The sequence below is a fragment of the Arvicanthis niloticus genome, unplaced genomic scaffold (genome assembly GCF_011762505.2).
Source record: "Arvicanthis niloticus isolate mArvNil1 unplaced genomic scaffold, mArvNil1.pat.X pat_scaffold_468_arrow_ctg1, whole genome shotgun sequence".
Lineage (NCBI taxonomy): Eukaryota > Metazoa > Chordata > Mammalia > Rodentia > Muridae > Arvicanthis > Arvicanthis niloticus.
In genome coordinates this window covers 16,053-43,812 of record NW_023046104.1, presented here as the reverse complement: position 1 = coordinate 43,812, position 27,760 = coordinate 16,053, and the positions used below count along the sequence as shown (strand labels likewise).

Genomic DNA, 27,760 nt, shown 5'->3' with positions numbered 1-27,760 from the left:
CAGCTCGGACTGTCCCTAAACCGTCTATCATTACTTGTGGACGTATGGATGTGAAGGGCACAGGATAACTTTTGGAGCCGGTTCTTCCCTTCAACCTTGTAGACTCTGGCTTAAACGCATACAGGAATTAAAGGAGCGTATACCAGAAACGTGGCTTTTTTTTTTTTTTTTTTTTTTCTTTCTTTCTAAACAGCCCTTGCTGATTGGAACTTTATGCGTGAGCAACCATGCCCGGCCTTACACGTAGAGGTTTCTGACAAGGTGACCGGTTTCATAGCAAACTGAAAAAGGGTTAACAAAGCAGGGGGGTTTCAGGTCCTGCTTACTTCTCCAATAAGGTTTCGGGATGACTGCCAACAGAAGAGCAAGGCCAGGAGCTAGAGAGCTCCCGGTGTGGTGAGGAGAAAGCGATTCGCAACTGCTGGTTAAGGCCGGCCCACGTAATGACGGAAGAGGGCTGAAACCAATTGGTCACGGAGAAGCGAGAGACCCGTATGAAAGCGACCGAGTGACATTATTCGTACAGGACTAGCATTTGAAAGAAGACAGAGACACGGAAACTCTGCCAAGGGTTAGTTGCTCGCCCAAACGTAGACAACAGTGTTTATAAACGGGTCTCGGGGGGACAAACAGGGTAGAGCAGCTGCAGCGGGGCCCACCTTGTTTTCGTGTCCCCACCACACAAAGAGGAACAGGAACCACCTCACCGGAAGCAGTCCCTCTGCTCTCTGAGGCATTACACATTCCTCCGCGCGCCGGAAGAGCGCGTTCAACCTTGCGGGATTGCTTCTCCCTCGCCTCTCCTCGAGGCGAGGTCGCGCAGCCTTCAGGGGCCACGCACCCGGTGTGGACGGAGAGCGCAGAACTTTGACGGGCAAGCAGAGGAAAAGGGGCACGCCGGCTGTCATGGAAGGGAGGAAGGAGAGAAGACCGGACTAGACGTGGCGGCGGTGGGATTTTGTTTCCTGCCGTGGCGGACGGATTTAGCAGTACGTTAACTTCCGGAAGCGTCCTGTCCCTGAGAGGAAAAGCCCTGAAGGAAACAATAACAAACGACCTGGAGGAAGCGCTTCTGGGTCTTCTGTGAGGACTCGTTCTCTCCTAAGAAGATGCGCTGCGGCCCCTGTGAGGAGACGTGAGAGGGCTTGGTGGCCGTCAGCTAGCCTTTCCCCGCTCGTGCACCTCAGGCGCCCCCCCGACCCCCGGCTTTGACCATGGCGGGCGTGGGCCCGGGGGGCTACGCGGCCGAGTTCGTGCCGCCGCCCGAGTGCCCGGTCTTTGAGCCCAGTTGGGAGGAGTTCACAGACCCGCTGAGTTTTATCGGTCGCATCCGGCCTTTGGCTGAGAAAACTGGCATCTGCAAAATCCGTCCACCCAAGGTAGCGGAGCCTGAGGGCCCGGGGTGGGGGGGGGCGTGTTGGGGCGGCGGGGAGGGTCGTTACTCTTGCCGAAACTCTCCTGTTTCGGTTCTTCTGTGCCCTCGTGGGGCCCCTCCCTCATCTCCTGCCATCCCGAGGCTACTTTGGAGGATGTTTTGCCCTGGTTTCTGAACCCACGTTCACATTTTTATTTTATTGTGTCCGTGCGTGCGCTCGCGGAGAGGTCAGAGGACATTTTGTCGGGAGTCGATTCTCTCCTGCGTTGTGGGTTGTGGGTCTCGGGGCTCGACCTCAGATTGTCAGGCTTGGGCCTTACGACTGAGCCATCCCACCAGCTCTCAGGTCTGCCCTCAAAAGAAAGAAATAGGGATCTCTGGGACTTTTTCCTTCCGGAATTTATTTGAGCATGGATATTGTAGTGTGGATTGAAGGAAAGGATAACGAAAGGCTTCAGGCCCTTCCTAGGGAAAGCCGTTTGAAGTTTCTTGTCGTTCGCTCATGTATGAACTATTTGCGTATTTTTTTTTAAAATGAAACAACGCACTTCTGAGGACTGTTTCTGTGTCCAGAGCCAGCTAATGCTCAGTTTATCAAACTTTCACAGGTCACTAGTTAGGTTTCTGAAAATGTAATCTGACCTCAGGTTGTCTCCAGGGTGATGTCACTATACTAGAACCCCCACGCTAATTATTACTCCAACAAGAAAGGCATCCTCGAAGAAGATAAAGAGCATTAATTAGTTTTTTTAATGTTGTTTAGAAAGAATTGGTCAATAAATAGGGATGGAAGAAACTGTTGAAATCTCTAGATGTAAGAAAGTAAGGGACAAAGATTCCCGAACTGTAAAATAAATTATCAACTTTGCCTATAAATTGGTTAATTACCCTCACTTTTTAAGGTTAGAAAAGCAGATGATACCCCGTAATGAGTGGAATTAATTCCCTAGGAGGTTAAGTGGTATATATGCTCAAGGTCAAAAGGGTTTGTTTTGTTTTTTTAAAATTCATTAGGTGCTTTCCAGATAATGTTGGTGGTGGGGGAGAGTGCTGCAGGGCCCAGGCCTCCATCCTCAGTAACATGGGAGAAAAACCTTGTTCAAATGTTGCTGAAAAATCAGCACCAGGGTCAACTGGATGTTTTTAGATGCTATCCCTGTTCCCTGTTAAAGGAGAACCAGTGTGTGGATGCAGATGTTCTGCAGTAAGGCTTTCTTTCCTAGCAAGCACTCTGATGATTTTGTCCTTGTTGTTAAGATGGTCAAGCTATCTAGTCTAGGCTGATTTGGAACCCTTAGCCTCCTGCCTCTACTCAGTACTCAGTCAGTGGATTTTTTTTTTTTTTTTTAAAGTTTTACTTGGTAAACTTGTGTGTTTATTGGACACTGTTTTGCATTTGACAAGCTCATTGTATTCTTCTGGATAACCTTGGAGAGTACAGTTTTGTATTGTGGGATGGTAAGATTTGAGAATTGTTTTTCCAAGTAATATTAAAATGGAAATTATAAGAACATTACTTTTTTTTTTTGCCTTTATAGTGAAGACTTACATATGCTATTGTATTGTCACTATGATTTGTGACAGCTCTGTGCTAAATGACCAGAATAATTCTTTCTATTTAGGATTGGCAACCTCCATTTGCCTGTGAAGTAAAAACCTTCCGATTCACTCCCAGAGTCCAGCGCCTGAATGAACTTGAGGTGAGTATTAGACCAGTATTTCTGCTTTCTGTTTTGTTTTTTTTTCCTTAGTGGTGATGGTGTTTGGGACTCAGACTAAGCAAATTCTCTGCCATGGCTTTATATAGCTCCAGCCTCCTGATGGCTTATCTTAGAATTTTATTTTTTTTGCCAAAACTTAATTTACTTTTACTATTAAAATCTTAGGATTTTAGATAGAGAACATTGAAAAGCTTATGTACCAGGACCCAGAGTTTGTGTTAAATGAGAGTTAATGAATAATAGTTACTTGATATTTGAGAATAGTGTCTTTTAAGACTGTTTCAAGTAGTTACTACATTTTTTTTTCTTTGCTTCTTCACTCAATGGGATAATAGAAGACTTTTTAAACATATTTTTTTAGTGGAAATTCTAGTGCTTACCTTTTAAAAAGTGGAAATCCCTTCCTCCTTCTCTTTCTTCTTTCCTTCCTTCCTTCCTTTCTTTTTTTAAAAGCAGAGTCTCATGTGGCACAAGATGTCAGTTAGCTTGATGTATAGCCCATGACTACCTGGATCTCCTAATCTTCCTGTTTCTACCTCCTGTGTGTATGTTGGAATCACAGGTGTGCACCATCATGCCCAGTTTATACGATGCTAGGGGTAGAATTTTGGGTTCAAGAAGCTAGGCATGTGCTCCACCAGTTGAGCTACTTACCCAACCCTCTTTTCCATCCTCCCATCTTCTTGAGATAGTCTTTCTTTGTAGCTAATAAGTGGTCTGGTCTAGAGTTTACTATGTAGCCCAGGCTAGCTTTGAACTTATGGCAGTCCTTCTGTCTCAGCCTCCTGAGTGTGCTGGGGTTACAAAAGGTTCTTGCTATGATGCCCAGCTCCAAACTTGGAATTTTTTTTCCCTAATTATATGTATGTTAGATAACACACTCAGGAAAGATGACTCAGCAGTTCTTTCAGAGGTCTTGAGTTGGAATCCCAGCATCCACATGGTGTTTGACTACTCTCTGCATTTCTAGTTCTAGGGGGATCAGATGTCCTCTTCCAGTATCAGTAGGCATACTACACCCATACAGAGCCAAAAACGCAAAAACAACCAAGAAGAACATAATAGAATTTAAATGGAAGGAGAAGCTTTCTTTTTTGATTTCTTTCTTTTTTTTCTTTTTCTATTTTTCTTTTTTCCTTTTTATGTTTTTTTTTTGTTTTGTTTTGTTTATTATTTTTTACACTGGGTTTCTCTTTGTAGCCCTGGCTATCCTGGAACTCACTCTGCAGACCAGGTTGGACTTGAACCCAGAGATTACCTTCCTCGGCCTCCAGAGTGCTAGGATTATAGGTTTGTGCCACCACTGCTCAACTGAGGCTTTCTTTTAACATCTAGCAAAGAACTTTATTAAAAAGGATACCTTGAAGTGAGAATAAGAGAGACAGCCATCACAGACAGGATGATGGGGAAGAAGATGGAGTTGAGGTAGGGATAATTTAGGCAAGGATACTTTTCTCTGGATTGGAAACAAAGATAGCAAAATGTTGTTTGCATTTGGTCAGTAAGGTGTTGAAGTGTTCCACCTGGATATGCTCTACCATTATTCACAGTTGTGATTGTGCTTACATAGCAGATACTTCATTTCTGTTGCTGTTTTTGTGTCCAAGCCTGCTAGACTGTTTATTAAATTTTTCCAAATAGCTGGACAACTCAGCCAACTGAGTTCAACACTTAGAACCATTCATCACTGTCCCCTGCTTTATCCCCAGTCCTGTGGTTTTTGATTTCTGTATTTTAATCATTTTAGGCAATGACTAGAGTAAGATTGGACTTCTTGGATCAACTGGCAAAATTTTGGGAACTTCAAGGATCTACATTGAAGATCCCTGTGGTGGAGAGAAAAATCCTGGATTTGTATGCTTTAAGTAAGGTGAGGCCAATACTTGTCTTAGAAATTGAGCAGAACAGTTGAGATATAGCTCAGTGGTAGTTAGTAGTGCTTGGTTTATACCAGGTCCTCTCATGAGGAAATTGAACAGAGGTTGGTGATTCATGAAATTAAGAATTTTAAATAATCTTTTCTGTGTGTAATAGCCCTGACTGTCCTGGTACTTGCTTTGTAGATCAGGATGGCCTTGTATTCAAAGATCTGCCAGCGTCTGCCTCTTAGGGCTTGCACCAGAGGCATGAGCCACCATGCCCAGCAGATTTTTTTTTCTTTACTTTTTTTTTTTTTTAAAGATTTATTTATTTTATGTATATGAGTACACCATTGCTCTCTTCAGACACAACAGAAGAGGGCATCAGACCCTATTGCAGATGGTTGTGAGCTACCATGTGTTTGCTGGGAATTGAACTCAGGACCTCTGCCAGAGCAGTCAGTGCTTTTAACCGCTGAGCCATCTCTCCAGCCCCAGATTTTTTAATATAGCCTAAAAAATAATTTTTTGCACTGCTGGGCAACCACTTTGCTATTGAGCCATATCCCTGGTTTATATTTAATTTTTTTTTATTTACTTGATTTTTAAAAAAGATTTATCTTTATTTTATGTGCATTGGTGTGTTGTCTGCATGTGTGTCTATGTACTGTACTGTCCATGGAAATCAGAAGAGAGTGTTAGATGCTGTATTGTTAGAGATGTAACTAGAGTTACAGATGGTTGTGAGACACCATGTGGGTGCTAGGCATTTGAAACTAATAAAACAGAAAATTCAAAAATAATAAAAGTGTCTTAATTCAAAAGTCACAGCAACCACAGAATTTTATTGTGTTGGAAAACATGGAGCTCAGTGTGCAGTTCATACTTTTAGTCCCAGCACTTGAGAGGCAAAAACTGATGGGTCTTTCGGATTCCAGGCCAAGCTAGGACTACATAGTGAGAGATCTGTTAAAACAAACAAGTGGGTCCCCTGGAGTGCTTTTTACTGCTAAGCCATCTCTCCAGCCTCTTAACCTGTTTTTTGAAACATTCTTGTTATGTCTATTGATAATTTCTTATATGTGTGTATGGAGGCCAAGGCCTGGGGTTCACTGGTCATCTGTCTCCATGGATCTTCTGTTATTCACCAACCTGGGATTATAATAGGCCACTGCATCCAGTTTTTTAAGTGGGTACTAGAGATTGAACTCGGGTACTTATGTTTTTTGATAGCCACTTTAACAATGGAATCATCTCCTCAGGTCCCATCATCTCCTCAGGTCCCACCATCACCACTATCCCCTATTTTGTTTGTTTGTCTTTTGGGCTTTTTGAGACAAGATTTTGCTTTATGTCCCTGGATGCCCTGGACTATGATGTGATTCTCCTGCTATAGCATCTATTTGAATGTTTCAATTACAGGTGTATGCCACCATTTATCTATCAACCTATTTATTCATAGATTAATCAATTAAAACTTTTAAGGCAGGATCTTGCTTTATGGCTGGCCTCAGACTTTGTGTTTATACATACATGTAGCATGTGTACATATGGAGGTCAGAGGACATTCTTGGGTGTTGGTCTTCATCTTCCACCTTGTTTGAGGCAGGGGCTACTACTTCGTGTTCTCTACTGTGTATGTCAGGCTAGCTAGTCAAGTTTCTTTATCTCCTTACCATACTATAGGAACATTGAAATTACAGACTCAATACCTTGCTCAGTTTTTGCATGGATTCTGAGGATTTGAATTCAGGTTCTTACACTTGGCTTGTGTGTTATATTAGTGTCTTTTATTTTTACTGGGATTAACTACTTCGGCAAAGCAACTTCAAGGATAAAAGACTTATTTTGGCTTATAGTTCTAGGTTAGAATGCTATAGTGGAGAAATCAGAATTAAGGAGTATGAGAGAGGCTTAATCACACTATATCAACAATCAAGAGCAATGCAATAAATGTTCGTGCTTACTTCCTTTCTGCATTCTATATAGTACAGGTTCCCTATCCAGGGAATGGTTTTCCCGTATCAGTTAACTTTAACAAGATTCTAGATGGTGTTGACAGTGAATACTAATTGTCACATATGGCAAAGCTGAACTATATCCCCAGCCCTGTCTTTAGTGGCTTCAGACTTGCATAGGCATACAATGCATGCCTGGCCCCTAAAATTTCTAGTGTGTGCATGTGTGTACCTGTGTACATTTGGAATACTGAGGAGGACATTGAGTGTCCTTATCTATCACATTCTGCCTTACTCCAGTAGTTTTCAACTTTGTGGGTCTCATCCCCACAGGGATTGCATTTCAGATATCCTACATATCATATATACATTATAGTTTATATAACAGTAGCAAAATTACAGTTGTGAAGTAGCAATGAAATAATCTGATGGTTGGGAGTCACACAACATGAGGACTGTATTAAAGGGTTTGTAGTATTAGGAAGGTTGAGAACCACTTCTTTGAGGCAGAGTCTTGAAAACTAAGTTCTTGAACCTGAACTTAGTTTTTTCAACTAGGTTGAAAGCCTTCAAACCCTAGCAATCCTCCTGTCTCTGCTTTCCACAGGATCAGGATTACAGGTACACATGAGAGTATGCCTAGTTTGTTACATGGGTGCTAGTAGCAAACTTAGGTCCTCATGGTTGCATGGCAGTTGATCATAATCACTGAGCTATCTCTGTCCCCTAAAAGTTTCTTTTAAGAATTGTATTTTGGGCCAGCCTGGTCTACAGAGTGAGTTTCAGGACAGCCAGGGTTACACAAAAAAACCCTGTCTCGAAAAACCAAAAAAAAAAAAAAGAATTGTGTTTTGGCTTAGTGGTGGTGATGCTCCCCTTTAATCACAGCACTTGGGATGCAGAGGCAGGTGGATCTCTGTGAGTTTGAGGTCAGGGCTACACAGAGAAATCCTGTTTCAAAGGAAGGAAATAGCCGGGCGGTGGTGGCGCACGCCTTTAATCCCAGCACTTGGGAGGCAGAGGCAGGCGGATTTCTGAGTTTGAGGCCAGCCTGGTCTACAGAGTGAGTGCCAGGACAGCCAGGGCTACACAGAGAAACCCTGTCTCGGGGGGGGGGGGGGGGGGGAGGGAAGGAAATAAAAATAAAAAAAGAATTCTCTTTTGCCTGGGTGTGGTGGTCCATACCTTTAATCCTGTCACTTGGGAGGTAGAGGTAGATCTACTTCAATATGAGGCTGTATAGTAAGACCCTGTCTTTAAAGAAAATGAGAGGAAATCCCTTACACACACTCTCACTCAGACACTTTTAATCAGGTACAGTATTGTATATTTGTAAGCCCAGCACTCAAGAGGCTTTTTGTTTTTTACAAATTTGAGGATTCTTTACCAACCTGGGCTATGTAAGTAAGTAAGGCTGTTTCTGAAACAAACGGGCTGCAGAGATGGCTCAAAGGTTAAGAGTGCTTATTACTCTTGGAGAAGACATGAGTTTGGTTCCTAGCACCTACAACTCTAGCTTCAGGGGATCTGATACCCTCTCTGGACTCTGTAGGCACCTGCACTTGAATATACTCCCACATAGATACACATACACACATGACTAAAAAGCACTAAAATAAAATCTTGTAGGAACAAAAAACCAAAAAAACCTAACCAAAAATTCCCAAACACTGTCATCAAAAATTTAAACTTCCTGTGATTTTTTTCCCCCCAATTAGAAAGCCATTACTGGTTTTAATTTGAGGTTAGATTGCATTTCTGTTTGGGAGGCAATGTAATCAGAACGCCAGTGTCAAATTTGTCGTCCATATGTTTAGCTACATCTTGAGAAATCTAATTCCTTTTGTTGGGAATAGATTTTTTTTTTTTTTTTTAAATATTTGGCGATGGGTCTGAGTAATAGGCTTTTACAAAATGAATAAGACTTAAAATGAAAATGATTCTCTTTGTCCACATCCATTCCTGTTTCTCATGCTAGTCACTTGCAGTGCTTTTGGCTGGTTCTGATTTTGTACCTTTATGTTTCCAAACAAAGGGTTTATGATACTTTTCCCTGTTTGGTTTTGTGTATTATGTGTGAATTTTTACTCTGAGTTGTAGGTCTAAAAGATCTTATGCCTAATGAAGTGGCTCATTGATTAAAGGGTTTGCCGTGCTACTTCATGATCTGACTTTGATCCCTGGAACCCAAGTAAAGGAAGGGAGGGAGGAAGAAAGAATAAACTTCACAGAGTTGTCCTCTGACCTTTATGTGAGTGCTGTGATACACATGCACCCCCTTAGTATAAACACCAATAAATAAAAAGATTTTTGTTTGTTTGGTTTATGTTTTTTTCAGACAGAGGTTTTCTGTGTAGCCTGGATGTCCTGGAACTCCCTCTATAGACCAAGCTGGCCTTAAACTAAGAGATTCATCTGCCTCTGCCTCTCTGCCTCCTCTCTGCCTCCTCTCAGCCTCCTCTCTGCTTCTCTGCCTCTTTGCCTCCTCTCTGCCTCTGCCTCCTGAGTGCCGCTGGGATTAAAAGCCATGCACACATAAAAAGATCATAAATTTGGAATACTTTATGTTCCATATATCAACTTCTCTTTCTTTTTTTTTTCTCTGTCTCTGAGGGACAGGCTTTCATCTGTCTCTAGCTTGATGAGAGCTAAGGAGGATCTTGAAATTCTAATCTTCCTATCTTCACTGATATTGAGCCATCTTTCCAGCCCTTTGTTTTAGGATTTTTGTTTGTTACATAACTATATTTATGCCCAAACCAAATCTAATGTGACTCAAAACTACTTAAGTATTCACTATATAGTAGAGGTTGGCATGGAACTCTGATCCTCTTACCTGAGTGGTGGGATACATATAACTGGTATCCTCAAGGTTGGAGCATACTCTACTCAGCACCCCAGTCCCGGTGTGTGTGTCTGTATACAAATCTGCATATGTACACACACATATACTTATGTGTGTGTTTGTGTTCTGTGTATATATGCATCATGTGCATGCAGCTGCTTGTGGAGTTCTAAAGAGGAGAGCATTGGATCCGTGGAACAGCTGGAATTAGCTTGTGACTTTCCCAGCATGGGTGTTAGGGATCAAACTCAGGTCCTTTGCTAGAGGAATGAGCTCCCTTAACGCTGAAATGTGGCCAGACTTGCAGCAGCTTGATTCAAAAAAAAAATTTTTTTTTTCCTGGTTTTTCGAGACAGGGTTTTTCTGTATAGCCCTGGCTGCCTTGGAACTCACTCTGTAGACCAGGCTGGCCTGGAACTCAGAAATCCCACCTGCCTCTGTCTCCCAAGTGCTGGGAGTAAAGGTGTGTGCCACCACTGCCTGGCAAAATTTTTTTTTTTTTGTGGAGTGTGGGACGGGTTAATTTTTTAGGTTAGTGTATATTTTTTCATGCTGCATAATGTACAAAGTATAAATTTACTAAATGCTTTTGAGTATCTTGAAAGTGGACCCAAGTAACATTAAATTTTAAGGTTTGATATTTGTAAAAATCATTGTCTTCATTCCTTTGTATGCAACAGTGTCAGTTTAATAAAAGGAAATTTACATTTTAAGTCCAAAATAATGTTTATATTTACAGACAACATACAGTGTTAGGATGCTGAAATTTTACTTACCTAGTGAAACTATTTTAAAACATTAATTTTGTGCATATGCATGGTCTCAGACACGAAGTGTTTGTGGAGGTTAGAAGACAACTTGTCGGAACTGGTTCTCCTGTTGTGTTGGTTCTAGGGATGGAACTCAGATCATCAGACTTGGAAGCAACAGCCTACTGGAGGAACCATCCTACTGACCCACTGTTTTTATTTTTAAAGTCAGATCTCATGTATTTCAATCTGGCCTCCAACTTACCAAGTAGCAGAAAATGACCTTGAATGTTGAGTTCTCCTGTCTTCACCTCCTGAGAGCTTGAACTACAGGTGTGCACTACTACACCTAGGTTTTATGGTACTAGGTGTCAAAATCAGTGCTTCCCTGCATACTAGGCAAACACTCTATCAGCTGCTCTGGGGGAAAAGGTTTTATCTTTTGAGATTATACAAGTTAGGATGCTGAGCTTATACAAGTTAGGATGCTTGCAATTAATCTCTTTCCCTAAAGAATTTCTACTTTTTTCTTTTTTCTTTTTTTTTTTTCAGATTGTTGCCAGCAAAGGAGGCTTTGAAATAGTCACCAAAGAGAAGAAATGGTCTAAAGTGGGTAGCCGGTTGGGATATCTGCCAGGAAAAGGAACTGGGTCTCTTTTGAAGTCACACTATGAAAGAATTCTCTACCCATATGAGCTTTTCCAATCTGGTGTCAGCCTCATGGTGAGATCATCATAGTTCTTAGAGTGGAAAATTTAATTTACCAAGTATAAACTTCAGGTGATATTCATTGTAAATGATATGCTTAAGCATAGGAAAGTGGGATAGCTGTCTAGGCACCAAGATTTGAGAAGAAAAAGTGTGTTAAAGTTTAAAAATTAGAATTATTTCTAGTGGTTTGCTGGGTAAAGGATAATGGGAATGAAGGTTGTCTTCATATTTAATATAAATCTTCATTATTTCTGGAAAAAAGGTTTGGTCTAATTTGGATTTTTTGAGACAGGGTCTTACTGTGTAGTCTGAAATTCTAGGCTAGATTGGCCTCTAACTCATAGATACCTACCTGATTCTGCCTCCTGAGTGCTATAATTAAAAGTATGAGCTGCCACTGGGCAACTGGGCAGTGGTAGCGCACGCCTTTAATCCCAGCACTTGTGAGGCAGAGGCAGGAGGATTTCTGAGTTCGAGGCCAGCCTGGTCTACAGAGTGAGTTCCAGGACAGCAGGGCTACACAGAGAAACCCTGTCTTGGAAAAACAAACAAACAAACAAAAAAAAAACCCCAAACAAACAAACAAAAAAGCTGCCATACCCAGCCTGAAAACCCCACTTCTTAGTGTTGGCTACACCTCAAAGTGGGCATTTCAGAGGTTTCTGTTTTGAATTTGAGCCTTAAATAACCTCTTATTCTTACCTCTTTAACCAGTTATGAGTCTTTGTATTATCCACCACACACTGTAAAAAGAAGCTTTTCTGATCAAAGAGGATGGCAGCACTAATATATGATCATAAATATTTAAAATCCAATTTGACAGACATATCTTGCCTATTTAGCAAAATAGCAGTAAATTTCTCACTAGGGACTATCACTTTTTCAGCCATTGGCTTTTTGATTATGGGCATAGTATCAAAGGTGACTTCCCTTCTGTGAAACAGACCTCAAATCTAAGAAGGGACTGGTTAGGTACCAACTGCTATGGCTGTTGTGCCTCCTGTATAGGCCCATTGTGTCTGGCAAGTTGGTAATGCATCATGCAGGGTTAACTTAAAGCTTTTTTGTGAGAATTGTAATGGATCAATCTTGTTCTTTTTTTCTCACTGGTTGTCTTAGTTAGGGTTTACTGCTGTGAACAGACACTATGACCAATGCAACTCTTATAAAGGACAACACTTAATTGGGGCTAACTTACAGGTTCAGAGGTTCAGTCCATTATCATCAAGGTAGGAACATGGCAGCATCCAGGCTAGCAGAATACTGACTTCCAGGCAGCAAGGATGAGGTTCTTAAGCCTACACCTACAGTGACACACCTGCTCTAACAAGGCCACACCTCTTAATAGTGCCACTCCCTGGGCCAAGCATATATAAATCATCACGTTTTACTCCCTGGCTCCTATAGGCTTGTTCAAACACATGAGTCTATGGGGGCCATATCTAGCAATAGCATGATAAAAAAGGACATTTATTCCAACTTCAAAAGTCCCCATAGTCTGTAGCAGTCTTAACACTGTTAAAAGTTGAAAGTCTCTTCTGAGATTCATCTAATCACTTAACTGTAATTCCAAATCAAGACAGGAAACTAGCTGGGCAAACTCCAAAGTCTGTATCTCCATGTCTTATGTCAGAGTGATCTTTAGATCTCCGACTCCTCCTTCATCTTTGTTGACTGCAACAAACTTCTTTGGCATAGGCTGATTCCACTCTCTGTTAGCAGCATTCCTCAGCAGATAGCCTATGGCTCTGGCATCTCGAAATCTTGGAAACACAGCTTCTTTGTGCTCTCAGAAAACACTTCCCAGAAGATTTCACCTCAGTGAAGCTGGTCTCTTCTTAGTCACTGCTAATTTCCAGCTACACTAGCATCAATTGTCCCAGTGGTCCATTTTATTCTTCACTCTAAAGCCAGAGCCACATGGCTGAAGTTGCTGAGTTCTATTGCTTACAAGAGCTGGAACATGACCCCCTTGTTCGGTTATATTATCACTAGCTTTCTGTTTTCCAACTCCTTCACTGCCTAGGCTTGGTTGTCCTAGATCTTACTCTGTAGATTGACCTTGAACTCAGAGACCTGCATGCCTGTCTTCTGGGATTAAAGTTTATACCACCATGCCTGGATCTGAATTTAGCTGGGTAGGATCTTGCCCCCAAATCCCACTCACTTAATTTGCTCTCTCCTAGAACACAGGATTCAGCTCCATTTCACTTCCTGGTGCCCCTTTAATACTCGAACCATATGTTTTATATTTTTCCTTTCTAAGCTTGCTACACTTGTTCAAAATGCTCTACATGAGACCTAACTAGAGAACAAAGTCCCTGCTGGGCTTTTTTTTGAGACTTCCTTTGTCAATTTATTTAATATAAATCTCTTTACCTTAGCCTCTTATGTAGGCTCTTCAGACAGGGCAAAAAAAAAAAAAAAAAAAAAAAAAAAAAAAAAAGCCACATTGTTCACCAAAATAGTCTCTAAGTCACATACTGAAATTCTTCTCTACTGAAACCTCTTGGGCCAGGTCTGCACAGTTCACATCACCCTCAACACCAAAGACTTACATATTTCTACTAGGATAGCCCATTAAGCCCTACTTAAAGCATTCCACTGCTGTCCAAATCTAAAGTCCCCAAATCCACATTCTTCCAAACAAAAGCATGGTCAGGCCTATCATAACAATAGTCCAGTCCCTGGTACCAACTTCTTTCTTAGGGTTTTACTGTGTGAACAGACACCATGACCAAGGTAACTCTTTTTTTGTTTTGTTTTGTTTTTCGAGATAGGGTTTCTCTGTGTAGCCCTGGCTGTCCTGGAACTCAGAAATCCACCTGCTTCTGCCTCCCAAGTGCTGGGATTAAAGGCGTGCGCTACCACTGCCCTGCCAAGGAAACTCTTATAAGGACAATACTTATTTGGGGCTGACTTACAGGTTCAGAGGTTTAATCCATTATCATCAAGGTGGGAACATGGCAGCATCCAGGCAGGGATGCTGCAGGAGGAGCTGAGAGTTCTACATCTTTATCTGAAGGCTGTTAGCAGAATATTGACTTCCAGGCAGCTAGAATGAGGGTCTTAAGCCTATATCTACAGTGACACCCTGCTCTAACAAGGCCACTCCCTGGGCCAACCATATTCAAACCATCGCACATATCTTCTGAAACTGGAGTTACAGAGTTGTGAGCTGCCATGTAGATGCTGGAAACTGAATGCTGGTTCTCTGCGAAGTGTAGCATGTGCCCTCAACCACTGAACCATCTCTAGATTTCCTCCATTTTTGTGATTTTCTTGAAGTGTCTTTTCATATCTTTTTTTCATTAAAGTTGAGCTGTTTGCCTTATACTTGTAAAGGTTTGATATTTATTCTGGATACGCCTTTTTTCAGGTATATTTTTTGTAAATATTTTGTGATAATGTAGTTAGACATTTTTATAATGATGTCTGTTTGAAGATTTAGCTTCCTATTGATTTCTTTTATACATTGTTTTTGGTGTAGCTTTATTTTTTGAGACTATGTCTTGCTCTGGAGCTCAAAGAAATATAGAGTAATTGAAATTTCTTAGTAAAAATATTTTTTTTTGGAGAAACAGGTTTTACTATTGAGCCCTGGCTGGCTTCTAACCACTAACGGGTATCTATGTGCTGCTCTGTTCTCTCAAAGTCAGCAGGCTTTCCTTCCCCCCCCCCCCCCCTCTATTTTTTCTTTTTTCTAAATCTATTTTCTTTTGAGACAGAGTGTTGCTATGTAGTTCCAGCAGGCCAGGACTCCATATGTAGATCAAGCCATCTTTGAACACTAGTGATCATAGGTGTGTGTGTCACTGTACCTGGTTCTACCCCTTTCAAAAGAAAGCTCTTCCCATTGATTTATTTGTCACCTTTATTGACCAAGAGTTGACCCTAAAACTATATGCTTATGTCTGTATTGTTCTATAGTTCCACAGGACTCCCTTCCTTATGTGGTTTCATTCTCTCATTTCAGTTTACCTAGTTAAGTTCATACCACATGTCCAGATTAAGTTCAGAAATGTATACTGTGTCACTTTACATTTCATTCTGAATAGTGTGATTACATCTTGTTCTTTCTTGCCCTAGTAATGGATCATCTATTTCTGCCTTTTAGATAGTTAAGAGACATTTTATTTGTTACATTTTCTGTTGCAATTATGGTACTTGGGTGTAAGCCATTTTTATTTTACTTAATAATGGCCCAGAAATGTGAAGTTGACGGTTTACACCAAAAAACCCTCCAAATTTGGAGATAAATTTAGGTAAAAAGATGAAAGTACAGTAAGGAACTTTCAGTACTATAGGCCACATTAATATAACTTCATTATATTACTATAGTTCTGTTTTTATAGTCAGTTTCTTTCTTTCTTTCTTTCTTTCTTTCTTTCTTTCTTTCTTTTTTTTTTTTCTGAGACGGTATCTCTATGTAGCCCTGGCTGTCCTAGAACTTCCTCTATAGAGCCAGGCTAGCCTTGAACTCAAGGGATATGCCTGCCTCTGCCACCACTACCCAGCTATAGTCAGCATCTTACTGTTCCTAATTTACAAGTTGAAGTTTTGGGGTCACAGAGATGGTTCAGCAACAGAAAGACTTGATGCTTTTGCAAAGGACCCAGCTTCAGTTCTTAGCCATCTACATGGCAGTCTACAACCATCTGAAACTCCAGTTTCTGGTGCCTTGTCTGACCTTCAAGGATATTAGACACTTATATGTATGTATGGAGGCAAAACATTCAACACAGAATTTAAAATAAAAATTGCTACAAATTAAAGTTTACTCTAACTATAAATATACAGAAAAGGTATATAGGATTCAGCACTATGCACAATATTTTACATCTAATGGGGAGCTTAGAACAGATGCCCCACAGATAGGAGGAACTACTCTATTTCTACTCTATCACCAGTACTGTACTGTCTTTTTATTTTTAAAGGTCTTTTATGTTTATGCATGTCTAGTTTGGGTTGGTGAACCTACCCTTTAATAGCCAAGCCATCTCTCCAGTCTCTCCAGTCTATGTATGTCTCTATGTGGGTATGTGCAAATGAGTGCAGGTGCTTACAGAGGTCAGAGGCATTTTCTCCTCTAGGAGCTAGAGTCACAGGCAATTGAAAGCTGTCTGATGTGGGTGCTGGGAACCATGCTGGAGTCCTCTATGAGAACAATACTTAAGTCTTTAACTGCTGAGCCGTCTCCAACCCCTGCTGCATAATTTTCAGTATTATTTTATAGTAAATTTTGAAACCTCATAGTATAAGTTCTCTAATTTGGTTCCTTTTTAATATTTTCAAACAGTTTGCATTTTTACATAAATTTTTGTGTTTACTTTCAATTTCCATGAAAAGAAATCCTTCTGAGCTTGTTGAAAAATTCACACATTGGGAGCTTGGTTTGGTGGTGCTATATAGAGAGTTCCAGGCTAGTTCTGATATATTATGGACTGCATAAGATACTCTGAAGAACAAAGCAGAATTTGCTTTGTCAAGGATTGCTTTGAGCTTACAGATAGATGACTGTGAGGTCAGGATTACCACCTGGATTCATGTGGTGTTAGGGACTTTTTCACTCATTTTCATACTTGTTTTAGTGAATTTTCTCTTTTCTTGTGTCCTTCTCTTTTAGGGTGTACAAATGCCTGATTTAGATCTTAAAGAAAAAGTTGAGGCTGAGGTTCTCAGCACTAACATCCAGCCTTCCCCAGAGCGGGGAACAAGAATGAATATTCCACCAAAAAGAACAAGACGAGTTAAATCTCAGGTACCTGTCAGTGTTCATGGGCCATTTAAAATTCTAGTGTGTGTGTATTTAAGTACATACCATAGTATGTATGTGGATGTCAGAGGACAATTTTTTTTTAATGACTTTATTTTATGTATATGAGTATACCACTTCTCTCTTCAGACACAACAGAAGAGGGCATCAGACCCCATTGCAGATGGTTGTGAGCCACCATGTGGTTGCTGGGAGTTGAACTTAGGTACCTTTGGAAGAGCAGTCAGTGCTCTTAACCACTGAGCCATCTCTCCAGTCCAGAGGAAAAATTTTGAAAGTCAGTTCTTTCCTCCTACCACGGGGTCCTAGGACACAACTATGGCTGTCATGCTTGGCGGGAACTGCCTTTACTTGGTGAGCTATGTTCAGTAGCCCCATGAACCTCCCCTTAGTCTTCTGAGACAGGGTTTTTCTGGCTGTCCTGGAACTCACTCTGTAGACCAGGCTGGCCTCAAACTCAGAAACCTGCCTGCCTCTGCCTCCTGAGTGCTGGGATTAAAGGTGTGCGCCACCACTGCCTAGTTCCCATGGACTATTTTTAATAGAAGTTACTTGGGGTTTGGTTTTTTTAGAGACAGGATCTCATGAACTTAATACTTTAGGGGAGTAGTTTTTTTTGTTTTTGTTGTTTGTTTGTTTGTTTCTTTGTGTAATCTTGACTGACCTGGAACTAGCTCTTGACTGGAAATAGACCAGATTGGTCTCAAACTAAGAGATCTGCCTGCCTGCCTGCCTGTGCCTCTCAAGTACTGAGATTAAAGACCCAAGCCACCATTGCCCAGCTAAGACCCTATCTCTTTTTTTGGGGGGGAGGGAGGGTTGGTTTTTTGAGACAGGGTTTCTCTGTAGCCCTGGCTGTCCTGGAACTCACTCTCTAGACCAGGCTGGCCTCGCACTCAGAAATCTGCCTGCCTCTGCCTCCCAAGTGCTGGGATTAAAAGCGTGTGCCACCACTGCCAGGCAGGGTAAATTCTTTTTTGAACATTTTTATTATTTCATGTGTATCAGTGTTTGCCTCAGTGTACATCTATGCACCACATATGTTTCTGGTGCAAGATCCTATCTCTTAAAACTAGTTGTTTGATTCTGAGTAATAATGCTAATATTTATTTATTTATTTACTTATTTATTTTTAGTCAGACTCTGGAGAAGTAAATAGAAACACAGAACTGAAGAAACTTCAGATTTTTGGGGCTGGACCCAAAGTTGTGGGCCTAGCAGTAGGAGCAAAAGATAAAGAAGGTAAAATCTCTTACTTGTATATAATTGAAGTACAATGACATGGTAGTTACAAGGTGCAAGTGACATTTGAATTTCACTGTATGCTGGGAATTCTTTTTTTCTCTTTCCTTCTTTCTTTCTGTTTTTAAAAGATTTATCTATTTATTTTATGTATATGAGTACACTGTAGCTGACTTGACACACCAGAAGAGGGCATTGGATCCCATTATAGATGGTTGTGAGCCACCATGTGGTTGCTGGGAATTGAACTTAGGACCTCTGGAAGAGCAGTCAGTGTTCTTAACCACCGAGCCATCTCTCCAGCCCATATGCTGGGAAGTCTTAAACATTTGTAAACTTGCTACCTGGTTTGTAGGCAGACTGGCTTTTTTAATGGTAGAGATATTAAATGTAATGTGTAAGGAACAAATATTATACTGTATTTTTTGACTTTTAGAAGAATTGTCTGTCCTCCATGTCTAATACACAACATGGAAACTTCAATTAATATCTAAAGACTAAGTTTAGTTTCACTAATGATTAATTTATTGGTTGCCACATAGCCTTCTAAAAGTTATTGCTTTTAAATTAAAGAGATTCTCAGACTTTTAGTATAAAAATAGACTGAGGAGAGGTTAGAACTTTAAACTCTGAATATTATTTTAATTTTCTAAATAATTTGTCCTCTATATATTGTACCATTGAAATAAATTTTCTTCAAAGTGCCTAGTTTAGCATCATATTAGAAATGTTTGTGAGTAGAGCTCCTGATGCAAAAATCAGGTTGCATTATTTTTATATAGCATGTTAACTTAACATGTATTTTAACCAAAACTAGGCTGGACCATTTGAGTGTAACAATTGAATAAACTATTTAAAGTCACACATTGCTCTGCCTTTATTAGATGAATAACTAATATAATATGGATTATGGGCTGAACTGTAAGGGATCAGATAATATTGTTGAACTCTCAAGACTTTGGAAATGTCCAGGCCTGGTAATGTAGGTTTATTGTAATTCCAGCTATGCAGAAGGCTGAGACAGAATATAAGTTTGAGACTTGCCTGGACTACACACTGAGTTTCTGGCCAATCTGGGCACTTTGTAGAGACAAAATACCATTAAAGATAGAATAAAGATAAAAGGCTAGAGATATAGCTCAGTGATAGAATATTTACCTACATAAACAAAATCTAGTAACACAAAATGAAAAAAAAAACAACATACAGTTAGTATAATAATAATTACCAGTACTTCAGACATGAGGCCTAGTTTAAAAAACAAACCCTCATCTTTTTGTTTTGTTTTTGCGGGTTTCTTTTCTTTATTGTTTTTGACAATCTTCCTGTTTAGTCTCAAGGGACTGGGATTACAGATATGAACCATCATTCCTGGCTCTGTACTTTTGGTTTGTTTGTTTGTTTGTTTGTTTGTGAGTGACAGGGTCTCATTGTGTATCTGTGGCTGTTCTAGAACTTGCTATGTAGACTAATCTGGCCTTAAATTTACCTGTCTTTGCCTCCTGAGTACTGGGATTAAAGCCGGACACAACCATTCCTGACCTTCTGTTATTCTTATAGTTACTGCATTGCCTGATAAAGAAAAAACCATGACTAACTTGAGAGCCCTCTCTAAAGCATACATATACACAGTTTGTACTAAATATGGCAGTCATTGAAGGTTTTAACTCTCTGGATTTGTCTAGATTAGAATCCCAAATCTGCTATATATTTGGCTATATAATCTTAAACCAGTTATCTAATTTTGCTATACCTTAAGTTCTTTATCTTCATCTGCCAACAGTAACTAAGTTTATCTTTATCGTGTTGTGAGACTTTTTTTTTTTTTTTTTCCTCGAGACAGGGTTTCTCTGTGTAGCCCCTGGCTGTCCTGGAACTCACTCTGTAGACCAGGCCTGCCTCTGCCTTCCAAGTGCTGGGATTAAAGGCGTGCGCCACCACCGCCCGGCTAGTTGTGAGACTTTATTTAAGTAACTTTAAATAGCGTGTGGTTCATAGTAAGTACTCAACTTCAGTTTACTTTTATTATATAACTTTTTTTTTCAAGATGAGGTCACACGAAGACGAAAAGTTACCAACAGGTCAGATGCATTTAACATGCAAATGAGACAACGGAAAGGAACTCTGTCTGTTAACTTTGTAAGTGCTTTGGGATTTGTCAGACGGGAAAAGATTTATTTTTGTCTTGCTGTGTGTTGATATATGGTGTTCAATTAGCTTATTTGATTAAAAGACATGGTGAAAAATCTCAAGTTGCAGCTTTGGTTTATGTAATATTAACTTTGTTTTGTCTGATATACATTCCCCTAAATCATATGCCTGTGAGTAACTGACATAGAGAAGTGAATATAAATTTATATGTAGTTAGCCCTTTGTTTCTTCCACTTTTGCCTCCATTGGTTAAACCAAATATAGATCAAAGACTTTTTAAAAATTGTTTCTAGAACTGGAGAGGTGTTCAGTGGTTAAACGCATTGAACTCCCTTCCAGAAGACCTGCGTTCAATACCAAGCACGTACCTGGCAGCTCACAACTATCTGTAATTCCAGTTGCAGGGGATCTGATGCTCTCTTCTGACCTCTGCCGTCTGAGAACACTAGGCATGTACATGGTACACAGCAAAAAAACAAAACCAGCAAAAACAACAGAAGAATCCATATATGTTTTTTAAATTATAATAATAAATTGCTTCTATACTGAGCAATGCAGAACTCTTCTTTTTTTCTTTTTTTTTTTTAAACAGATCGGTTCTGGCTGTATAGGCCAGGCTGGTCTAGAACATAGGGTGAAGCCTTAGTGGCTTTAGATTTGAGATGATTCTGCCTTAACCTTTTGGGCTGGGATTACAGGTGTGCCTCAGCAAGCCCACCATAAAATAACCCTCTTTCCTTGGTATAATTTACCAAACAATATAGTGTTGCAATTTCTAAAGCATTTACATAATGTTAGTGTTAATAATCTAGAGATGACTTACCTGAGCGATGATATGTATAGAAGATAGACAAATACTAAGCCATTTTTTATTTTGTATGTGGGATTTAATCACCTGTAAGTTTTGATATTTACTGGGGTGGGTATGCATGGTTTGATCCTGGGCAAAACCCTGGCCAATTTCAAGGATTGAAAATTTAAATTTATTTATATTTATTTCATGTGCATTGGTGTTTTTTGCCTGCGTGTATGTGTATGTCTGTGTGAGGTGTCAGACCCCCTGGAACTGGAGTTAGAAACAGTTGTAAGCTGTCACATGGGTGCTGGGAATTGAAACTGGATCCTCTGGAAGAATAGCCAGTGCTCTTAACCACTGGGCCATCTCTCTAGTCCCCTCCAAGGATTCTTAAAAGTCACTAAGATGGGATATTCAGTAGCAGTTCTTCAGAATTCATTCCGTAGTATAGTATTTGTATGTGGAATGAGTGATGTTTTGGAAGTATAAGTTTACTTTTCCATTCCCTAGATTATACTGCTTTTTTATCTGACACCTTATATTTTTGTTAATTTGCCTCTAGAAGTTCTGGGGAGAATTGTTTGAAATAGATTTCTTTAAGATTAAGCTATGTTTAATTTTTAGTGTATATTGTTTTATTTGTTTGATGGAATAGTTCATGGAAAAAATACAATATGCTATAGAAAATAGAATTATTTTTATTTATCTTCATAGGTTGATCTCTATGTTTGCATGTTTTGTGGTCGAGGAAACAATGAGGATAGACTGCTTTTGTGTGATGGATGCGATGACAGCTATCATACGTTCTGTCTTCTTCCACCACTACCTGACGTGCCCAAAGGAGACTGGAGGTGTCCTAAATGTGTTGCTGAGGTACAAACTTAACCTTATGGCTTCACTTTAAACTAATGACAGTATACTGTGCATGTAATTTAAACACGTTTCCAAAAGCTTGTCTCTTGTTTATAGTTGTTGAAAAATCTCTAGGACTTTAAAGAGAGTATTTTGAATGGATGTGTAACAACTGTATTTTTGGCAGCTTGTCTTAACGTTTTTCTTTCTCTGACTATTGGTTAGATAATTTTATTGTTTTAGTTGAATGAGACTTTCAAAACTGTAAGTTATTTTATGTATAAATGGCAACAGTTTAAAATAAAATGTGACTAGAACTAAGGGAGAACTATACTGATGTATAAAACATTTTAAGGAGCTGGAGAGATGCTCATCAGTTAGAACACTTATCACTTTTCTTGAGGACCCAGGTTTGATTCCCAGCACCCACATGGTTAGCTCACCACCATCTCTAACTCCTAATTCCAGAAAATCTTACACCCTTTTCTGTCCTGCTTGGGTACTAGGCTTGCATTTGGTATACAGATGTACATGCAAGGAAAATATTCATACACGTAAGAGTTTTAAAATTAAATTACAAAGAACCACCAGGAGGTGCTGATGCACACCTTTAATCCTAGCACCTGGGAGTCAGAGACAGGCAGATCTAAGTTCAAGGCCAGTTTGATCTACATAGTGAGTTCTAGTCAGAGCTACACAGAGAAAACCTGTCTCAGGAAGAACAAAAATTACAAAGTACCAAAGCTCTTGGTTTACTTGAAATTATTAATATTTTAGATGACAGTTATTTCCTGGACTTGAAAGCAGTGATTAGCATTATATTTAAGTAGTCTCTGACATTGTGACCACTTTTAGGAGACCGCCAGTTTTCAAAATCAAGGATTAGCAAATACTTACAAAGTGCTTACCAAAAATCTTTGTGTATTTGTTAAAAAAACCACAAGTGTGAAATATAAAATCTCCTGAAATTATATTACTAAACCCCAAATTACTGAAATAAGACTCAGCTTCTGTGACAGTGTGTATAGGATCTTTTTATTCACAAAGCTTTGTACATAGATTGGCATTTAGAAACATTATTTTGAAAAACAGGACTTTTTTTTGGACAAGGTCTTATGCCATATCCCAGTCTGGCCTTGAACTCAATGTAACCCTCTTTCCTCAGTCTCCCGATTTATGATGCTAGAATAAAAATTAAGATAGGTTATAGATGTTGTCATGTGTTTGGGAGTTTTGTCTGCATTTCTGTCTTTGTGCCACATGCATGCTTGATGCCTGTGGAGGCTGGAAGAAGGCATCACACCCAGTATTAGTTACTTTTCTGTTGCTGTGATGAAACATTATGGCAAAGGGAGTTTGTAGAAGAACGATTTATGGTTCCAGACGGATAAGAGTCTGTCATGGCAGGGAGATAAACAACAAAGCAGCAGGCATGGCTGCAGGAGCAGAAAGCTGAGTATCCACACATTGAACCATAGCTTCAAGAAAATAGAATGAACTAAACAAAACAAGTGATTAACTGAAAAGCCTGCCTCCAGTGATACATTTCCTCCAAGAAATCCACACTTCCTAAGCCTTCCCAAATAGCCCCACCAACTGGGGACCAAACATTCAAATGCTTGCGAGTATGGGGAACATTTCTCATTCAGACCATCGCAGATCCCCTAGAACTGGAGTTATAAACAATTGTGAGCCACCATACGGGTTTTAGGGAATAAACCCAGGTCTTCTCATAAAACAGAACAGCTAGTGCTCTTAACTGCTTAGCCATCTTTCCAGCCCCTATAGATGTTTGTTAAATTACAGTGATAGTTAGACATGAAGCTCTAAAATTTGAGAAGTACCCATGTAGTATTATAAATGAACAGATGCTGTTTTTTAGCTTGTGCAAATGTGACTTGCTTATACTTTTATTTTATCTTTTTCCTTCCTCATTCTGTCTCTTTTCTTCTCTTTTTTTCTGTTTCCTTGATAACATCTTCTAGGTAGCTATGGCTGACCTGGAACTTAATATCCTCTTGCTCCTGAGTGCTGCAATTACAGACATGTACCATAATGTCTGGCCTTACTGAAAGATAATGTTAGGAAATGCCTCATCTGTGTATTTATTTTAACAAAATGTCATGGTACATCTCTGAAGAGAAGGAGTGTTTTGGATATCTCAATTCAATTAAAGGCTTTTATGGCTTTATAATTACTACTTGTTAAAAAACTTAGAGGTATTTTTGGTGACTGGTAATGTGAAGAAACCATTCTCCTAACCTAACAGTCCAGTAGATGTCCTATAACACAAGCTTTTCTGTCCTGTGAGTGCTAATAATGGTAGCATTCTTCTGTTTGGTTATTAGTTTGTATTCCTTTTGAGTCTTGTTTTGGTAGCAGAACATTACCTTAGAGGAGTGAACAGTCAGTTGAGATTCTAGTTTCCAGTAACTACTCTGTTGCAAATAACTGATATATGTTTTGCTTTGTAAGGGTGATTAGATTTGTTTCAGCTAAAGAAATGACCAAGAAAAACTATATTTTAGACATTTATATGCTGTCTGTCTGGATATCAAACTTAGGGCCTGAGAGCTTATTCCACTGAGTTACCATCCATATCTCTTAGTATTTGCAGGTTTTAATGCTTTTTCACTTTCAATGAGTTTACCTCAGGCATCTTTTTCCCTACAGGAATGTAACAAACCTCGAGAAGCCTTTGGATTTGAGCAAGCTATAAGAGAATATACACTTCAAAGCTTTGGAGAGATGGCAGATAATTTTAAGTCTGATTATTTCAATATGCCAGTCCATGTGAGTAACTATCATTTAGGTTGGGTTAGAGAGAAACAAAGATTTTTTTTTCTGTCAAGTTTTGTAGAAATTGAGAACAATATAAAAAAAAGATTAGAGAATACCAAATCTTAAAATTACGGTCCTAACAATGTTTTGTTAATTTCACTTTTTTTTTGTTTGGTTTGTTTTTTTTAAAGATTTATTTATTTATTTTATATATGTAAGTACACTGTCACTGTCTTCAGATACACCAGAAGAGGGCTTCAGATCCCATTAGAGATGGTTGTGAGCCACCATGTGGTTGCTGGGAATTGAACTCAGGACCTCTGGAAGAAGTCACTGCTCTTAACTACTGAGCCATCTCTCCAGCTCTCTTTTTTGTTTGGTTTTTTTATTGTTGTTGTTGTTATTGTTTTTGAAATGAGGTCTCATTATGTAGCATTGCCTGACCTAGAACTTATTCTATAGATCAGGTTGGCCTGGAACTCGTAGAGATCCTCTGCCTCCTGGTGCTGGACTCAAAGGTATGCACCACCACAACTTACATGAAAAGCATTTTGATGTTTAAATTTTAGTTATCCTTAGCTTTTCCCTATTCTCAGTGGGGAGATAATAGGAGTTAATTCTGCTCAGGAAAGTGGGGTGATTTGTTTTATCATGTTTTTGTTCAGTTGGTCTGTATACTATGTTTTAGGGGATTATAATTATAATGAGTTAATTATCATCTTTGGTTCTATTATAGATGGTTCCAACAGAGCTAGTAGAAAAGGAATTCTGGCGGCTAGTAAGTAGTATTGAAGAAGATGTTATTGTAGAGTATGGAGCTGATATCTCTTCAAAAGATTTTGGAAGTGGATTTCCTATAAAGGATGGTCAGAGAAAGATGTTGCCAGAAGAAGAGGTGTGGATACTGTTATGTAAACTTCTTACTCTGAAGCTCATGTTGCATTTTCATAGAAAACTTTCTTTCTCTAATCCTTAGTGACCTTACCAGTGTCAAATATGAAGTATGTAGAATTTAGACTATAAATAAACTTTAATTTTATAAACAATGATTTTGAACTGACCATGGGTGTGCATGCCTATAATCCCAATGCTCTGGAACCTAAGGTGTAAGATTTATGAGTAGTTCACTTGAGCTGCATAGTGAGACTGTTATAAATAACAAAGCATATTCAAAATATCTTTAAGAATTACTTTATCTCTAAAATTTAAAACTATTTAAATTTTAATCCAGTTTGAAAGTTGTTTTTAAAAAATTCATTATGAAACCAATTCTCTTTGTTTTGTTAGTGTGTGTGTCACATGCTGGAGGATTGTTTGGGGTAGTCAAAGGACAATGTATGAGAGTCAGTTCTCTCTGTCTATAGAGTGTCTCAAGGATCTGACTGAAGTTGTCAGATTTAGCAGCAGGTACCTTTACTCACCCAGCCTCTCACTGGCCCTAGTTTATAGGTTTTGCCTAGCTCTTTCTGTTCTACAATCTAAAAGTGGGCTAGAGAGAAGGCTCAGTGTTTAAGTATGTTCTAGAGATCCAGCATGGTCCCTCTGACCTCTGCAGGTGTGTATGTGTATATGTATATATTCCTAAAACAAAGGGAAATGTCAGTAGAACGTAGAAAAGTTTAGATATTTAGATACCAAATATTTATTTAGATTAGTTGTAGGTACATAGATTAGATTAGTTGTAGATTAGCTGTGGGTTACAAAATTCTCTTAAGATTTTTGTTTAGTAGTACTTGTAAACTCTGGTTTTTTGTTTGTTAGTTTGTTTAAATTTTTTTCCTTTTGTAGGAATATGCACTTTCTGGTTGGAATTTGAATAACATGCCTGTTCTGGAGCAGTCTGTTCTTGCACATATTAATGTGGACATTTCTGGTATGAAGGTGCCATGGCTCTATGTGGGGATGTGCTTCTCTTCTTTTTGCTGGCATATTGAAGATCACTGGAGTTATTCCATTAACTACTTGCATTGGTATGTCCAATCTTGTTACAGCATATATACTTAGTGACTTTGGCTTTTTGGTGGGTGGTATTAGGAGTTAAATCTAGGGACTCATGTTAAAAAGTTAAGCCTGGTTCTACCTCCCAGTCACATGCTCCCAGAAGTAAGACTCAGACTCAGAACACATTTACAAATACCTTGGTCATATGGCTAGGCTTTCTCTAACTAGATCATAACTTAGATAACTCAACTATTTTAACCCACATTCTGCCATGTTTCTGGTTATCTGTGAGTCCGTCTCCTCACATCTTCCTGGGTGGATCACCCTGCACCTGGCTCTGTCCCAGAATTCTTTCTTTTTCTGGATGTCCAACCTTCCGTTTTATGCCTAAGCCATAGGTCATAGACTTTTTAATTGACAGGTGATGCATCCATACAATACACAAAATATTCTCTTTCATATATGCCAAGTATTTGAACTATCATTGAGCTATACCCCCAGCCCTGACTTTTTTCTTTTTGGCCATAGTTTAATTTTTTTATTTATTTAATTTTTTTCAAGACAAATTATTCTCAAACTTGTGTGTAGCTCACCTTGAGCTGCTGGGTCTTCTGACTCTACTACTTCCAGAGTGCTAGAATTATAGGCGTGTATCACCATATTAGGCCTGGTCTTTATTTTTAAGATGTAATAATATTAGCTGATGCTTTAGGGAGAACTGACTTCAAAAGTATTTTTTAAAATAAAAGCAAAAAAGTATACTGATGAGGGTAGGGGAGTTGTCTCAGACTACCTACAATTTGGAAGTATGTGTAATTACCAGAACCTAGAGTGGGGTTTGTGGTTTGTTTGTTTTTTTTTTTTTTTTTTTTTTTGGTTTGTGTTATTTTTTATGTGTATGGTATTCTGCCTGCATGTATGTATATGGGCCACATGTGTACTATGCCACAAGGGCCAGAAGAAAGTACAAGATCTTCTGGAACTATAGTTACAGACCGTTTTG

The 27,760-nt window shown here is 39.3% G+C and overlaps 1 protein-coding gene across 2 annotated transcripts in view; it reads left to right on the top strand.

Annotated features, from left to right (window-relative positions):
* The first annotated feature begins 506 nt into the window (after positions 1-506).
* Positions 507-27,760, top strand: part of LOC117702111 (lysine-specific demethylase 5A-like) — a 42,057-nt gene continuing 14,803 nt past the window's right edge. Inside the window, exons 1-11 of one of the 2 annotated variants that reach the window (XM_034493419.2) lie at positions 507-1,379; positions 2,998-3,075; positions 4,844-4,966; positions 11,060-11,230; positions 16,845-16,979; positions 18,131-18,236; positions 20,284-20,375; positions 21,898-22,056; positions 24,709-24,828; positions 25,553-25,711; positions 26,605-26,786. In XM_034493419.2, coding sequence (XP_034349310.1) covers positions 1,215-1,379; positions 2,998-3,075; positions 4,844-4,966; positions 11,060-11,230; positions 16,845-16,979; positions 18,131-18,236; positions 20,284-20,375; positions 21,898-22,056; positions 24,709-24,828; positions 25,553-25,711; positions 26,605-26,786 — 1,490 coding nt within the window. In that variant the 5' untranslated portion in view covers positions 507-1,214. The remainder of the gene's footprint in view (positions 1,380-2,997; positions 3,076-4,843; positions 4,967-11,059; positions 11,231-16,844; positions 16,980-18,130; positions 18,237-20,283; positions 20,376-21,897; positions 22,057-24,708; positions 24,829-25,552; positions 25,712-26,604; positions 26,787-27,760) is intronic. The other variant, XM_076706376.1, reaches the window with a different exon arrangement.